Raw genomic sequence first — 17,554 nt, 5'->3', positions numbered from 1 at the left:
GAGCTGAGGCAGGAGAATCGCTTGAACCTGGGAGGTGGAGGTTGCAATAATCCGAGATCATACCACTGCACTCCAGCCTGGGCAACACAGTGAGACTCTGTCTCAAAAAAAAAAAAAAAAAAAGATTGTTAACCAGGTGTCCTAATTTCAATGGCTATTCCATTTTTGTATTTGTTTTTTAAATGAGTATTGAAATGGGGAGGTATGGTAGGAAAATCTGTTGCTATTTGTTACTTGTTCTTTTAGCTTAGCAGTCCACCTGGATTAATCACGTCTATTATTTTTTCAATGTGCTCACAATTCTCCCTATTACTTGGCCTTGTGATACTATGTGCTGTTGAAGTTTTCTGTCTCATTCTCTCCAGTGTTCTGGGTGTGTTCTATTTTCATGATAACCACATTATTTTATTTTATTTTAAAGAAAGCATGCTTAGATTTGTCTCTTTTCTTTTTACATTGATTGCTATTTTTTTATTTGTACAAATTTATGGTTACATGTGAAGTTTTGTTACATGCATAGATTGAGTAAAGTTGGTCAAGCCAGCACTTTCAGTGTACCATCACCCAAATAACGTACATTGTACCCGTTACCACACTTTTCATAATCCTCCTCCACCCCCTCCCTGACCCTTCTGAGTTTCCATTTTCTATCATTTCCTTGTATGCCACAGTGATAGGAAGAGGACTTTATGCCCCTGCCCGCCTCCCTCTTGCTTTCAGTGCAACTTGAAAACAGATCTTCTATTATGCCAAAACATGCAGGTAGGATGCTTCCTGCTCAGTCTCACTGAGCTTCTCCTAGACAGTAGAAATAGCCCCTTTTTAATTACTCAAGGCCCAATACATAAAGGACAGATTAGATTAACAACAACACTTTTAAACTATATGTAAGCCATTGTTGTTTTCTATTACTGTTGTTATAAAAAACATTGATAATATACATGCCTGCTTTATTTCTGCTCCAGACTCATCTTGACATCCTGGAAAAGAGTGTCAACCTCAAAGAGGTCTACTTCCGGCAAGATGTTCTCTGCCAGACGTTGGGAGGGAATCCGTGTCCCTTGGTGACCATCACGGCCATGCCTGAGTCCAACAGTGATGAGCATCTAGAGCAGTTCCGTGAGTAAAATGGGATCCTCTTCATGGAAGATTTGACTAAGGGTGTCCTTTATAGTCTTGGAAGCATTCTGTCTCTTTTAGATCAAAATCTCCATAAAGGGTTGGAGACTGTCTGTCTTTGTAGAAATACACCCCCGACTTTTATTAGTGTGACACATAGGTTAAACATTAATGTTGCTCTGTTGTTAAAGAGAGAGAAAATGAAATGAATTCGAACTGTCAGGGAGATGAAATGACAGTTTGCTAATGATGGTCACTTCCTCTCTTAAAATAGAACCAGGACTCTGAATCATATTTTCCAACTTCTAATCCAGGGACTTTTCTCACTATGCTCACTGCTGTTATGTGACTCTCATTCAGTCAAAGTTTGGAAAGAAAGAAAGTTGAGTTTTTAAGCCCTGGCTAAAGAATCCCCTTGATGACCTGAATACCATTTGTATCTGCAGGTATTTGTATCTGAAGATGTGGACAGGCTCTAGCTAAGAACTTTGAAACAAAGTTGAAGCCAAACTCATGCACACACATGCAGACACACACAAATATACACATACGGACACATACACAAACACATAGACACACGTAGACACAGACATGTACACAGACACACGCACATGCATGTCTTTAAATGTTGGGCTCCTGTGCTAAGTGCATATGTGTGACTGACCTGTTACCAACTAGCTTTTGAAAATGACTTCTAACATCATTTCAGAACTTAGGTAGGAAAAAAACAAAAAACAAAAAACAAACAAACAAAAAAACCCAAAGAATGAAGAATGTTTTGTGATACAGAGAAGTTTTGAAGATTAAAGAAGAGACTGGGCACCCAGCTTAATTTATCCCCAGAAGATACAGCCTTCCCTGGTGAATATACAGCCTTCCCTGAGGAAGATACAACCTCCCCTGGTGAAGATACAGCCTTCCCTGAGGAAGATACAGCCTTCCTGGTGAAGATACAGCCTTCCTGGTGAAGATACAGCGTTCCTGGTGAAGATACAGCCTTCTCTGAGGAAGATACAGCCTTTCCTGATGAAGGTACAGCCTTCCCTGATGAAGATACAGCCTTTCCTGGTGAAGATACAGCCTTCCTGGTGAAGATACAGCCTTCTCTGAGGAAGATACAGCCTTCCCTGATGAAGGTACAGCCTTCCCTGATGAAGATACAGCCTTCCTGGTGAAGATACAGCCTTCCTGGTGAAGATACCGCCTTCCCTGATGAATTGCTAGCCTCATTCAGGTGACTCTTTGGTGGGTCAGAATTATATTTTCTCACACCCCATCAGCATCTGACAATGGATACTCAACTACCTGGCAAATCAACAACCGATTAACCCATCTGGATTAATGAGGCCCTAAAATGCTTTAATGAATAATAAGGGATTTTCCAAAAATTATTTTCTGTATTTTATACATTTAAGAGCAATTTCCATAACAGTCATAGGATCCCCGCCTTGGCAGATGAGCAGTGCTTGGGAGCTGGAGACAACAGTCCTTCCAGGGTAACTTTCATTGAACCATTATTTACTTAAGAAAGTGGATGTGTGTAAGTCTGAGCTTCTTTTTCTACAAAAGAGGTGAGCAGAACTCTGATGTATCATTATGACATAGAAGTGCCTCCATTTTTGTATTTTGTGCTGACATTGGTGTTTTTGTTGCTGTTATAAATATGGAGAGTATTCTTACTTTAAGAAGAGGACTTGAAACATGCAAAAGCACTTAAATACTCTGGCACTCCAACAAATAGTTCTGTTGAAAAAAGAGAGAGAAAGAGAAAAAATATCTCTTAGTACACCCTTATATGAATCAAAAGAGGCTGGTTTCTGCTTGCTCTGTAAGATGGGTTATAGTAAGTGTACACTCTTATGATCATAACAGGTTTTTTTTCTTTTCAACACATGCTAACATATCCGATGTTAATCTCAAGAAGTATCAGATAAATGCTATGTATTTTCTTTTTGTCACTTGCAAATGACAATCATTGAGCTAGATCCTGAGGAAACCAGGCTTTGACCTAGAGGAAAGGGCTAGTTAGGGCCATCTTCATAGGTGTGTCACCTATACCTTTGCAGAGGTCTCCTGCTTAGAAGGGCCATGAACTCTGCTTAATGCTTTTCTGTCACTATCTTTATAAAATTCTTTATAAAGTTTTGAAGAAGGGGCCCTACCTTTCCATTTTTCGCTGGGCCCTGCAAATTGCATAGCTGGTCCTGGATGTGATCTAAGGTCATAAAGGTAGAAAGTGGCAAAGGCCGGTGCCTTTCTGATACTACTCTTCTCTCTTTCCACATTATGCAAGAAGAGTTTTAAGTTTTATCCTATTTTTCCCACTCACTGAAAATATTATTTGTATGGATTATGTAGCTGATTGGTATCTTTCATCATGGGGATTAATTTCTGGACCCCTTATTTTGCAGATGGGGTAAGTGGAGCTCAGAAAGGTTAAACACTATGATCAGTAGAGGTGACAGATTTCCAACATTGTTATTCTGATTCCAGAGTCCACACACACAACAAATGTGCTGACCCCTTCGTTATACACATGTTCAGCATCAACATTTTGGCTTCACTCTTGGAGCCATAACTTCCTCTCTTCCTCATTCTGTCCTCAAATTATTAGACACTAGCTGAGTTGTTAAAGCATTTATGCTGAATTGACCACAAGTAAGTGTATTACTCTCTTCTTGCTCACAACGAATTTTATGTTCCTTTCCTAACCCAATGGAAGCATTTTCATGGTGGATGCTTCAGATACTGTGGCAGGAAGGGAGAAAGAACACTCTTTCTGCCTGAAGGCCTTTCTTCAGACCGGTCAGATCCCAGCACAGAGCTGAGACTGCATGACCTGAGCCACAGTGCTGGGGCACAGTTTCAGCAGGGCTACATAATTAAAAAGTGTACAAGGTAGGGGTGTGTGTGTGTGTGTGTGTATACTTATATAAAGTTACTGTATATATCTAACTATATATAGACTATATATAGTATCTATATACAGTAACTATATATATGAATATATTCTTTTATATATATATGAATATATAAACACATGCCATTGCTGTGTTTCCAAAAGAAAAATTAAAAAAAAATACTCAGCCCAGTATAAATACTACCTACCCTTCAAAGTGCAACTAACCATGCCTGTAAATCAGAAATGGAACTACTTAATTTCCTTTGAACTACAAAATGTGATGTATTGATTTAGAAGGAGAAAACAGCAAATGAGCCTGCAGCTCAAGATTCTCCTGCCTCCAGGCCTCCCTTCAGGTGAGATTAAATTGTTTTACCTGCTTCCTGCCTCTCAGGGACTAAGGTAGCTTCAGTGTGGGATTGTATTTAGTTGCAATTTAGCTAGTTTCTGGTTCAGTAGCTGCCACTAACCCCTCATAAGGAGGTATGAGTGGAAAGAAAGGTTTTCTCTCCATGGTGTGGGATTATTACTTGAGTCTTACTTTACCATCCCAGGAAATAAGACCATGGCTACGGTACTCTGGGGGAACTCCCCTCTCAAGGCTGGTTGCCTTGATGATCTGGTCTAAAGTCCTGGACCTGAATATTATTGAGGACAACTTACTGATTACTTTTAGTTCCTCCCAGTGTCTGAGCTCCAGAAAGTCTTCCAAAAGTATTGGTTTGATTTATTTTTCAAAAGCATTTTCTTTTTAAAAAGTTATATTCCTGGAAACATTTAGCCTTACCTTCTTGATAATATATTTTCAGTTGAGTTGTCACCAGATTTGCCAGCTGTGTACTTTATCACTATTTGGAGAATTGAGGACAGTCCCTTCTTGAAATGCTCCCAATAAAGAAGACTTACTACTTTACACCTTGATATTTGAGCCCTCAGAGCCAAACTGCTGGCAGGTCTTCAAGAGCAAAATCACTCTCTGCCCTTTTCAGTGGGACGGTGAACAGGGAAGTCCTCTGGGAGATTGTCACTGAAGTCATTGTGGAAGAGGAGGGCTTAAGGAGAAATTGACGATAGCAGGGAACCTTTACAAAAGGATCTACACCTCAGTCTAGCATCAGGGACTCTCAGTGATGAATAGGCATTGGGCAGTTAGAAAGTCCAGGCCCTTCCTAACTAGTAGGATTTGGGATGTTAAAGGAACCCAGGTAGGGCATTTGGATTTTGCACAGCAGAACGGGAGTGAGGAGGAACACACAGAATCCAATAAAATGGAACAGGGGCTCCAACAGGTTGGAGCAGAAGATATCCCATAAGCAGTTTGGGGATAGGCTTGGTAGGCACGATCAGTCCAGGAAATTCTTTGCAGTGCCTTCTGAGCCTAGTCTCCATTGGTTAATGGTGGTCTGGCATAATTCCACTTAGCCTACTTAAATCCTTTAACACATTATATGTGAATAGGTACTTTGATTAGCATACCCTTTGAATATGCAACTTCCAGGTAGATTTGAGAAGTTTTCTATCTTTAGTTTGTATACTCTTCCGGAATGGGATGTGTGGGTGGGTGGTGTGGTATCTCCTTTCTTGAATTTGAACTGGGAGAAGATGCTGAATTTGAGTAGAACTAGAGAGCAATTCAGAATAAAGAGTCTTGGGGGTCATTATTTTTCTAATCCCGGAAAGAAGAATTTTCCCAGACTCAGCCATTTCCCAAAAACCATGCCTGCTTTCTGCTGCTTCTCACATAGATCGAGTTGCCTTTGTGTGGAAATTCCTCTTACTAATGAGCTCTTGGCCTTCCTATACTTGTTGTCTTACCTCCATTTTGCATATGGAGTCCGTCAAACATATTTCCAGATACCCCTCTTTAGGCTTTGGTTTTACTGGACTATTACCCAGAAATGCATACAACCAGAACACACTGCTTGGTGAAGGCTGCTATCACTTTGTCAACTTCTCCATTTTCTCCACATTTCTCTCACAACCTCACATTCTAAATGACCATTTTAGCCCAGAGAAATTCGAGTCCCATTTTAGTTTGGAGAGCTACATCTCTGATAGAAGCTTCATTTTTCTTAGAAACTTTATTGCCAAATTGGACATCTCTACATTCAGAACCTGTAACAGCATTGTCTTGACTGTACTCACGAATGATCTGAGAAAAGGAACGAATTTGTGGGAATTTTCTGAGGGAAAATGTCATTCTCCTGTTAGAAACTCTCATTCTCTAAATGAATAGTCACGGACTGATTTACTGGTGAGAAGTCAAGAAACAACAAAGGTGGCTGCGGGGGGCGGGGGTGGATATGCTATTTTTTGCAATCTGAGACACCGCCACCCTGCATTTTTGTAACCTAAAAGAGCAGAGCGTAACCTTTATATGTCTCTGGAGGTGAGATAATCTCACTCCCCTGCCACAGTCTCCTATGGCTCACACACTGTTCTTTCCAGGGGGCCTGAGGTGGGGGAAAGCAAGAGGCTGCTTTTGCAGTTGTTAAAGAATACCTTTCTTTTTCTTTTTCTTAAAAATATTCTTACAAAAGCAATGTTCTATTCAGCCTGCCATTATGCTAAAAGCTTTTCCTTGGAAGACAATAGCTGTTCTCAGAAAAAAGATTTACATGGGGTCCCGAGGGTGTAATGAGCTACCGTGTGGCACCTGCCTCAGGTTGGGCATTGTCACTTGTAAGTGGTTTTAAATTAGAAAGGAGTGGAAAAATACACAGTTACAGAATTCCCCTTTTGGCTTCTTTGCAAATCATTTTCCACTCTCTCTGGCCTTTGTCTTTCTGAGCCTGCTGATCAGGTGTGAAGAACAGAGCTTTCCACTGGGGAGAGCTGGAAGTGACAACGGTGGTTGGTCCCAGGAAAACAGAAACTCAGGTGAACTGCAAAACTCTCAACTCTGGACATTTCTGTTTTTGTACCTCCAAGAGGCATGTGGGGACAAGTATCACTATGGGATTACTGAATTTTAGAGCTTAACAATCCATAAAGACTATCGAGTCCTGATGTCTCAATTGCTGGTGAGAGATTGGGCTGAGGGACTTGAGCTGAACTATCTAGGTAACCTGTCTAGTTGGTGGCAGAGGTAGTTCTAGACCTCAGCCTCTTGTCTCTTGGCAATCTTTTTTTTTTTTTTTTTTTTTTTCTGGAAAGTGATGCTTTTGACAAATAGTACAGTTTAAAAAAATTAGATACAAAAGCATAATGACTTCTCTCCATGGAAATCTTTAATAAAAGGAGTTAGAGAAACTGAACTGTGCCCTTTTCTTGCCTTTTCTTACCTTGGGATTTCCATGTTTTCAGGCAACTAGGGCTGAAGATATTAGGAATACATAGATAAGTATTATTTAGTCTTTGTCACTGAGGTACTCATAATCTACAGAGTGTGCGTGTGTGTGTGTGTGTGTGTGTGTGTGTGTGTCATGTTAAACAGGTCATTATAATACAGAAAGTTTTAACAGAACAGGGGTGAAACTAAGTTCAGCGGAAGCACAGAGAAGAGAGGATGTATCTTCATGGTGAAATCAAAGGGAGACTTTTACTCACCATGGCCACCTGTATAAACTCCACGTGCTTGGTGGTCTTGTATTGACACAGCTTTGCTTTCAAAGAAAGCTCAGTTGGCAATCCAAAAACTATTTGAATAACAGTTTGACTCTTTCTTGAGAATACATGGAAAGTAAAATATATAAAACACATCAAAACCATCTTAAATTTGTTTTTCTTCATTTTTCTCACTGTTGTTGATCTGCCTGCACATAAATAGTGACTCACCATAATCTTACCCTCTTCAGACACAAACCCTCAAACTGTATGACATCAAGAATGGTTGAATATCTCCTTTCTGCTTTCCACTTTGGCCAAGTTACTCTAATAATAAGAGGGCAGGAATCCTTCCTCCTTCCAAGGCTGGTTGAAGTGGGTGGGAAAGACTATGAAACCTTAAAGGTAGTTGAATAGCTTGGCTTACACCCTATCATGTAAATATTTTATTCTTATACAGTTTTACATAATATCATTTGGTCCTTATAATTACCTTATGAATTAAGAACGACAATAATTGTTACACCTGTTTTATGGATGATAAAAATTGAGATTCAGTGTCAATGCCATTGATTTACACTTTGAAGTCAGACTTCTATATGCAGAGAAATGGGGACAATGTCTTTTCAAGTAGAAACATAGCATATGCAGAAGCAAGGAGACCTGGATATGGCGCTTTGAAAATCTCAGGGTGACAGGGTGTGGTGGCTAACGCCTGCAATCCCAGCACTTTGGGAGGCCGAGGTGGGTGGATCATTTGAGGTCAGGAGTTCAAGACCAGCCTGGCCAACATGGTGAAACCCCGTCTCTACTAAAAATGCAAAAAAAAAATGAGGTGGGTGTGGTGGCATGCACCTGTACTCCCAGTTACTCAGGAGGCTGAGGTAGGAGAATTGCTTGAACCCAGGAGGTGGAGGTTACAGTGAGCCAAGATTGTGCCACTGCACTCCAGCCCGGGTGACAGAGTGGGACCCTGTATCAAAAAAAAAAAAAAAGGAAAATCTCAGGGTGCAGGACTACAGAATTGTGGATTGAGTATGGGGACAGCAGATAAAGTGGGAAAAGTAAGTTGGGCTAAAAGATAGGTGGCCTTCTTTTTCATGTTAAAAAGTTTTTATTGAAGACAATTATGATCTAATAGGATGTTATTAAAAGCAGAGAAATGACAAGATCAGATTTGTTTCAGAGGGAAGTTTTGTGGCAGTAATGTAGAGGAAAGTTTGGGGTAAGGAGGATAGTGGTGTCATGGAGTACAGCACAGAGGAACTCTTAAGCATTTACGTCTTTATTTATTTATTTATTTATTTTTTATTTTTTATTTTTTTATTATACTTTAAGTTCTAGGGTACATGTGCATAACGTGCAGGTTTGTTACATATGTATACTTGTGCCATGTTGGTGTGCTGCACCCATCAACTCATCAGCACCCATCAACTCGTCATTTCCATCAGGTATAACTCCCAATGCAATCCCTCACCCCTCCCCCCTCCCCGTGATAGGCCCCAGTGTGTGATGCTCCCCCTCCTGAGTCCAAGTGATCGAATTATTCAGTTCCCACCTATGAGTGAGAACATGCAGTGTTTGGTTTTCTGTTCTTGCAATAGTTTGCTGAGAATGATGGTTTCCAGCTGCATCCATGTCCCTACAAAGGACACAAACTCATCCTTTTTTATGGCTGCATAGTATTCCATGGTGTATATGTGCCACATTTTCTTAATCCAGTCTGTCACTGATGGACATTTGGGTTGATTCCAAGTCTTTGCTATTGTGAATAGTGCTGCAATAAACATACGTGTGCATGTGTCTTTATAGCAGCATGATTTATAATCCTTTGGGTATATACCCAGTAATGGGATGGCTGGGTCATATGGTACATCTAGTTCTAGATTCTTGAGGAATCGCCATACTGTTTTCCATAATGGTTGAACTAGTTTACAATCCCACCAACAGTGTAAAAGTGTTCCTATTTCTCCACATCCTCTCCAGCACCTGTTGTTTCCTGACTTTTTAATGATTGCCATTCTAACTGGTGTGAGATGGTATCTCATTGTGGTTTTGATTTGCATTTCTCTGATGGCCAGTGATGATGAGCATTTTTTCATGTGTCTGTTGGCTGTGTGAATGTCCTCTTTTGAGAAATGTCTATTTATATCCTTTGCCCACTTTTTGATGGGGTTGTTTGTTTTTTTCTTGTAAATTTGTTTGAGTTCTTTATAGGTTCTGGATATTAGCCCTTTGTCTGATAAGTAGATTGCAAAAGTTTTCTCCCATTCTGTAGGTTGCCTGTTCACTCTGATGGTAGTTTATTTTGCTGTGCAGAAGCTTTTTAGTTTAATTAGATCCCATTTGTCAATTTTGGTTTTTGTTGCCGTTGCTTTTGGTGTTTTAGACATGAAGTCCTTGCCCATGCCTATGTCCTGAATGGTATTATCTAGGTTTTCCTTTAGGGTTTTTAGGGCATTAGGTCTAACATTTAAGTCTCTAATCCATCTTGAATTAATTTTTGTATAAGGAGTAAGGAAAGGATCCAGTTTCAGCTTTCTACTTATGGCTAGCCAATTATCCCAGCACCATTTATTAAATAGGGAATCCTTGCCCCATTTCTTGTTTTTCTCAGGTTTATCAAAGACCAGATGGCTGTAGATGTGTGGTATTATTTCTGAGGACTCTGTTCTGTTCCATTGGTCTATATCTCTGTTTTGGTACCAGTACCATGCTGTTTTGGTTACTGTAGCCTTGTAGTATAGTTTGAAGTCAGGTAGCCTGATGCCTCCAGCTTTGTTCTTTTGACTTAGGATTGTCTTGGAGATGCGGGCTCATTTTTGGTTCCATATGAACTTTAAAGCAGTTTTTTCCAATTCTGTGAAGAAACTCATTGGTAGCTTGATGGGGATGGCATTGAATCTATAAATTACCTTGGGCAGTATGGCCATTTTCACGATATTGATTCTTTCTATCCATGTGCATGGTATGTTCTTCCATTTGTTTATGTCCTCTTTTATTTCACTGAGCAGTGGTTTGTAGTTCTCCTTGAAGAGGTCCTTTACATCCCTTGTAAGTTGGATTCCTAGGTATTTTATTCTCTTTGAAGCAATTGTGAATGGAAGTTCATTCATGATTTGGCTCTCTGTTTGTCTGTTACTGGTGTATAAGAATGCTTGTGATTTTTGCACATTGATTTTGTATCCTGAGACTTTGCTGAAGTTGCTTATCAGCTTAAGGAGATTTTGGGCTGAGACAATGGGGTTTTCTAAATATACAATCATGTCATCTGCAAACAGGGACAATTTGACTTCTTCTTTTCCTAACTGAATACCCTTGATTTCTTTCTCTTGCCTGATTGCCCTAGCCAGAACTTCCAACACTATGTTGAATAGGAGTGGTGAGAGAGGGCATCCCTGTCTTGTGCCAGTTTTCCAAGGGAATGTTTCCAGTTTTTGCCCATTCAGTAAGATATTGGTTGTGGGTTTGTCATAAATAGCTCTTAAGATTTTGAGATACATTCCATCAATACCGAATTTATTGAGAGTTTTTAGCATGAAGGGCTGTTGAATTTTGTCAAAAGCCTTTTCTGCATCTATTGAGATAATCATGTGGTTTTTGTCTTTGGTTCTGTTTATATGCTGGATTATGTTTCTTGATTTGCGTACTGAACCAGCCTTGCATCCCAGGGATGGAGCCCACTTGATCATGGTGGATAAGCTTTTTGATGTGCTGCTGGATCCAGTTTGCCAGTATTTTATTGAGGATTTTTGCATCGATGTTCATCAGGGATATTGGTCTAAAATTCTCTTTTTTTGTTGTGTCTCTGCCAGGCTTTGGTATCAGGATGATGTTGGCCTCATAAAATGAGTTAGGGAGGATTCCCTCTTTTTCTATTGATTGGAGTAGTTTCAGAAGGAATGGTACCAGCTCCTACTTGTACCTCTGGTAGAATTCAGCTGTGAATCCATCTGGTCCTGGACTTTTTTTGGTTGGTAGGCTATTAATTATTGCCTCAATTTCAGAGCCTGCTATTGGTCTATTCAGGGATTCAGCTTCTTCCTGGTTTAGTCTTGGGAGAGTGTAAGTGTCCAGGAAATTATCCATTTCTTCTAGATTTTCTAGTTTATTTGTGTAGAGGTGTTTATAGTATTCTCTGATGGTAGTTTGTATTTCTGTGGGGTTGGTGGTGATATCCCCTTTATCATTTTTTATTGCGTCTATTTGATTCTTCTCTCTTTTCTTCTTTTTTAGTCTAACTAGCAGTCTATCAATTTTGTTGATCTTTTCAAAAAACCAACTCCTGGATTCATTGATTTTTTTGGAGGGTTTTTTGTGTCTCTATCTCCTTCAGTTCTGCTCTGATCTTAGTTATTTCTTGCCTTCTGCTAGCTTTTGAATGTGTTTGCTCTTGCTTCTCTAGTTCTTTTAATTGTGATGTTAGAGTGTCAATTTTAGATCTTTCCAGCTTTCTCTTGTGTGCATTTAGTGCTATAAATTTCCCTCTACACACTGCTTTAAATGTGTCCTAGAGATTCTGGTATGTTGTATCTTTGTTCTCATTGGTTTCAAAGAACATCTTTATTTCTGCCTTCATTTCATTGTGTACCCAGTAGTCATTCAAGAGCAGGTTATTCAGTTTCCATGTAGTTGAGTGGTTTTGATTGAGTTTCTTAGTCCTGAGTTCTAGTTTGATTGCACTGTGGTCTGAGAGACAGTTTGTTATAATTTCTGTTCTTGTACATTTGCTGAGGAGTGCTTTACTTCCAATTATGTGGTCAATTTTGGAATAAGTGTGATGTGGTGCTGAGAAGAATGTATGTTCTGTTGATTTGGAGTTCTGTAGATGTCTATTAGGTCTGCTTGCTGCAGAGATGAGTTCAATTCCTGGATATCCTTGTTAACTTTCTGTCTCGTTGATCTGTCTAATGTTGACAGTGGAGTGTTGAAGTCTCCCATTATTACTCTATGGGAGTCTAAGTCTCTTTGAAGTCTCTAAGGACTTGCTTTATGAATCTGGGTGCTCCTGTATTGGGTGCATATATATTTAGGATAGTTAGCTCTTCCTGTTGAATTGATCCCTTTACCATTATGTAATGGCCTTCTTTGTCTCTTTTGATCTTTGATGATTTAAAGTCTGTTTTATTAGAGACTAGGATTGCAACCCCTGCTTTTTTTTGTTCTCCATTTGCTTGGTAGATCTTCCTCCATCCCTTTATTTTAAGCCTATGTATGTCTCTGCATGTGAGATGGGTCTCCTGAATACAGCAGACTGATGGGTCTTGACTCTTTATCCAGTTTGCCAGTCTGTGTCTTTTAATTGGATCATTTAGTCCATTTACATTTAAGGTTAAGATTGTTATGTGTGAACTTGATCCTGCCATTATGATATTAACTGGTTATTTTGCTCGTTAGTTGATGCAGTTTCTTCCTAGCCTCGATGGTCTTTACATTTTGGCATGTTTTTGCAATGGCTGGTACCGGTTGTTCCTTTCCATGTTTAGTGCTTCCTTCAGGGTCTCTTGTAAGGCAGGCCTAGTGGTGACAAAATCTCTAAGCATTTGCTTATCTGTAAAGGATTTTATTTCTCCTTCACTTATGAAACTTAGTTTGGCTGGATATGAAATTCTGGGTTTAAAATTCTTTTCTTTAAGAATGTTGAATATTGGCCCCCACTCTCTTCTGGCTTGGAGAGTTTCTGCCGAGAGATCTGCTGTTAGTCTGATGGGCTTCCCTTTGTGGGTAACCCGACCTTTCTCTCTGGCTGCCCTTAACATTTTTTCCTTCATTTCAACTTTGGTGAATCTGGCAATTATGTGTCTTGGAGTTGCTCTTGTCGAGGAGTATCTTTGTGGCGTTCTCTGTATTTCCTGGATTTGAATGTTGGCCTGCCCTACTAGGTTGGGGAAGTTCTCCTGGATGATATCCTGAAGAGTGTTTTCCAACTTGGTTCCATTTTCCCCCTCACTTTCAGGCACCCCAATCATACGTAGATTTGGTCTTTTTACATAATCCCATACTTCTTGCAGGCTTTGTTCATTTCGTTTTCTTCTTTTTTCTTTAGATTTCTCTTCTTGTTTCATTTCATTCATTTGATCCTCAATTGCTGATACTCTTTCTTCCAGTTGATCGAGTTGGTTACTGAAGCTTGTGCATTTGTCACGTATTTCTCGTGTCATGGTTTTCATCTCTGTCCATTCGTTTATGGCCTGCTCTGCATTAATTATTCTGGTTATCAATTCTTCCACTCCTTTTTCAAGATTTTTAGTTTCTTTGCGCTGGGTATGTAATTCCTCTTTTAGCTCTGAGAAGTTTGATGGACTGAAGCCTTCTTCTCTCATCTCATCAAAGTCATTCTCCGTCCAGCTTTGATCCATTGCTGGCGATGAGCTGCGTTCCTTTGGAGGGGGAGAAGCGTTCTTATTTTTTGAATTTCCAGCTTTTCTGCCTTGCTTTTTCCCCATCTTTGTGGTTTTATCTGTCTCTGGTCTTTGATGATGGTGACATACTGATGGGGTTTTGGTGTGGGTGTCCTTCCTGTTTGTTAGTTTTCCTTCTAACAGTGAGGACCCTCAGCTGTAGGTCTGTTGGAGATTGCTTGAGGTCCACTCCAGACCCTGTTTGCCTGGGTATCAGCAGCAGAGGCTGCAGAAGATAGAATACTGCTGAACAGCGAGTGTACCTGTCTGATTCTTGCTTTGGAAGCTTCCTCTCAGGGGTTTACTCCAGCGTGTGAGGTGTGGGGTGTTGGTCTGCCCCTAGTGGAGGATGTCTCCCAGTTAGGCTACTCAGGGGTCAGGGACCCACTTGAGCAGGCAGTCTGTCCGTTCTCAGATCTCAACCTCCATGTTGGGAGATCCACTGCTCTCTTCAAAGCTGTCAGACAGAGTCGCTTGCATCTGCAGAGGTTTCTGCTGCTTTTGTTGTTGTTGTTGTTGTTTAGCTGTGCCCTGTCCCGAGAGGTGGAGTCTACAGAGACTGGCAGGCCTCCTTGAACTGCTGAGAGCTCCACCGAGTTCGATCTTCCCAGGGCTTTGTTTACCTACTTAAGCCTCAGCAATGGTGGGCACCCCTCCCCCTGCCTCGCTGCTGCCTTGTGGTTAGATTGCAGAGTGCTGTGCTAGTAATGAGGAAGGCTCTGTGGGCTGTGCTAGTAATGAGGAAGGCTCCGTGGGCGTGGGACTCTCCCGGCCAGGTGTGGGATATAATCTCGTGTTGTGCCCGTTTGCTTAAAGCACAGTATTGGGGTGGGAGTTACCCGATTTTCCAGGTGTTGTGTGTCTCAGTTCCCCTGGCTAGGAAAGGGATTCTGTTCCCCCTTGCGCTTCCCAGGTGAGGCAATGCCTCGCCCTGCTTCAGCTCTTGCTGGTCGGGCTGCAACAGCTGACCAGCACCGATTGTCCGGCACTCCCCAGTGAGATGAACCCAGTACCTCAGTTGATAATGCAGAAATCACCGGTCTTCTGTGTTTCTCGCGCTGGGAGCTGGAGACTGGAGCTGTTCCTATTCGACCATCTTGCATTTATGTCTTAGACTTAGAATTACTGGGATTCAAATATTTGTTCTGCCATTAGTTAGCTTTATGACCTTGGAAAAGATGTTTAAACACTTTGTGCCTTGGTTTGCCCATATATGAGTTGTGGATAATAGTACTTTTTCATAGAGCAATTTGAAGATTGTAAAGGGCTTAGAAGGGTGTCTCCCACATAGTGAGTGTTCAAGAAATACTAGCAGTTGTTGGTCAACTATGTGGGTGATGAGGTTTCAAAGGAAGATAGGTCTAGGGAAATGGGAGGAAGGGGCCTAAATTTAAGACATGTGTCTCAGAAGTGAGAGGTCCTTGGTGACTGGCTGAGAGTAGTGATGAAGGGTAGGGAGTTGAAATATTAATATTTCCACTTTGGTTGGTTGGTAGATAGTTGAATACCAACAAAGAATGTATGAAAAAGAGTAAGACTGTTGTGGGGGGATAATGAGTTTGGTTTTGGAAATATACGTTTTCAGAGGCCTGAAAATTATATAAGAACTAGGGCTAAACATAATTATAAAGCCAATATGCTATAAAATATAATCTATTTTAGAGAGAAATAAAACAAATTTTGTACTACAAATTTTCTCAATTAGCAAGGATATCAGAGTTAACTCTATGCAGTTATTACAGCAGAAACATGTAATATATTTCAACAGAATCAACCCCAGAAAGTTCTGTTCTACAAATTTGTTCATGTGATATAATGATTTATATATTTTAAGATCATTAACTATTTACAAAACATTTACATATGACTAATACCTCACAACAGCCCTGTGAGGTAAGAAAAAAGAAAGAATTGGATTTATCTCCATGTTTAGATGTTGAAATTGAGACCCGAGAAAGACATAATAAGTAGGAGGTAGAGCTTGGATTTTAACCAAATCTGAATTCTAAACCCTGTAATTGTAACTCTTGTGCTGACTGCCTCTTTCAGCTGTGCAATAATGAAGGAAAATCCTTTACCTTCAAGATACAATCACCCATATGTCAGAATAATTGTTTACACTATAAGTAATATGTTCTAGGCTTCTCCAATGGTCATTTAAACACTAATAACCCTTATAATTGTAGTAAAAGCTAAGTATTACTGCCTCTACAATACTCTGCATTCCTTTCCCACCCATATCTAAAATGCTTCAACCCTACTAACCTTTCTATGTATTGAACATAGCAACCTAACCACCTCCACTGGGTCTCTGTATTTGCTGTTTCCTCTATGTCCAACACTTTTTCTCCATAGCTTTGCATGATTGATTTCTCCTTGTCATATAGTATCCATGCCCATGTCACGGAAGTCTTCCTGGATCATATCTAATGTTGTTCCCCTACTCCGAATCTCTTTATCACATGACCTTGCTATTTTTTTCTTCATTGCGTCTATGACTGAGCTCCATGAAAGCACAGACTATATGCTGTACTTTTTTTCTATTGTATGTCTTCAAACTAACACAGTCTCTGCACAAAGCAGGTGCACAACACATGTTTATTCAACAAGTAAGCGAAATCCCTGAACCTGTTCTTGCTTCTAGTCACCATGTAGGACCTTTAACCTCTCTTGAAAAGTTACTTCCTACCCGGTTATTTCTTGGGTCCCCAAGGGTAGCCACAAATGTGCTCATAAAGCAGCTATTGGCTATGGTCTCCACACCACTTCACTTTTTCCCTGAAGCTTGGACTTCTCTTGGTAGTTGTTTGTTGTCCTTGCAGTCTCGAAAAGGACTTTTGCCATTGCTGTGTTTTCAGAGAGTTACTGGATTCCATATAAAGGTAGAGGAATAGCCCTCTCTAAAACTGTGCCACACATCCACACTACCCCAAGTGGTATGAGTCTCCCCACGTTTCTGGTGAAAACAGCTCCATCATCACAGGCTGGATGAGGATGAGATGAACCCCATGCCTCCAAGGTTCAGATGCCTTTCTCTTTCAGGATTCTTATACCCAAGGCATAAAAACACAACCAGTGTTTCTCCTTCAGGATCCTTGCACCTAAGGCAGAAAAACACAGCTGATTTGTCTTCCATACTTATTAACACATGTCCTGCATGTCCTGAGGACTGGGTAATTAGCAACCTTGTCAGTTCCCCAAACTCAGGATAGAAGGCTGTGCTAGCCAGGCATGACCATGAGTTTGCTATTAAAATTCCCAATAAAATATGTGGTTTTCATAAAACAAAACAATACAATTTATTGTTCATGGATATTTACATGTGTAGAAAAAGTATAAAACCATGCTGAACAAAAACTACCGCCAGATTCAAGACAGTGATTCCATCTGAGGAAGGAGAAAGGGAAAGTGAAATGAAACCTAAATCTCATCTATTGGGGAGTTTGTATTTCTTAAAGAAAAAGAGTTCTAAAGAAAATCTGGAAAAATGTTAATGACTTTAAATATGGGTGTGTGTCATATTATTTTCTGTCTCCAACTATTTTTATATTTCATGTCTAAAATTAAAAAATTAAGCTAAAAAGTG

General features: G+C 40.2%; 1 protein-coding gene across 2 annotated transcripts in view; it reads left to right on the top strand.

Annotated features, from left to right (window-relative positions):
* The window catches only part of AGBL1 (AGBL carboxypeptidase 1), an 850,662-nt gene that overhangs the window by 217,132 nt on the left and 615,976 nt on the right, over positions 1–17,554 (top strand). For both annotated transcript variants that reach the window (XM_050799227.1, XM_050799228.1), the window contains exon 17: positions 966–1,119. In XM_050799227.1, the coding sequence (XP_050655184.1) occupies positions 966–1,119 (154 nt within the window). The remainder of the gene's footprint in view (positions 1–965; positions 1,120–17,554) is intronic.

The sequence above is a fragment of the Macaca thibetana genome, chromosome 7 (assembly GCF_024542745.1).
Source record: "Macaca thibetana thibetana isolate TM-01 chromosome 7, ASM2454274v1, whole genome shotgun sequence".
Classification (NCBI taxonomy): domain Eukaryota; kingdom Metazoa; phylum Chordata; class Mammalia; order Primates; family Cercopithecidae; genus Macaca; species Macaca thibetana.
This window is presented reverse-complemented; position numbering and strand designations above follow the sequence as displayed.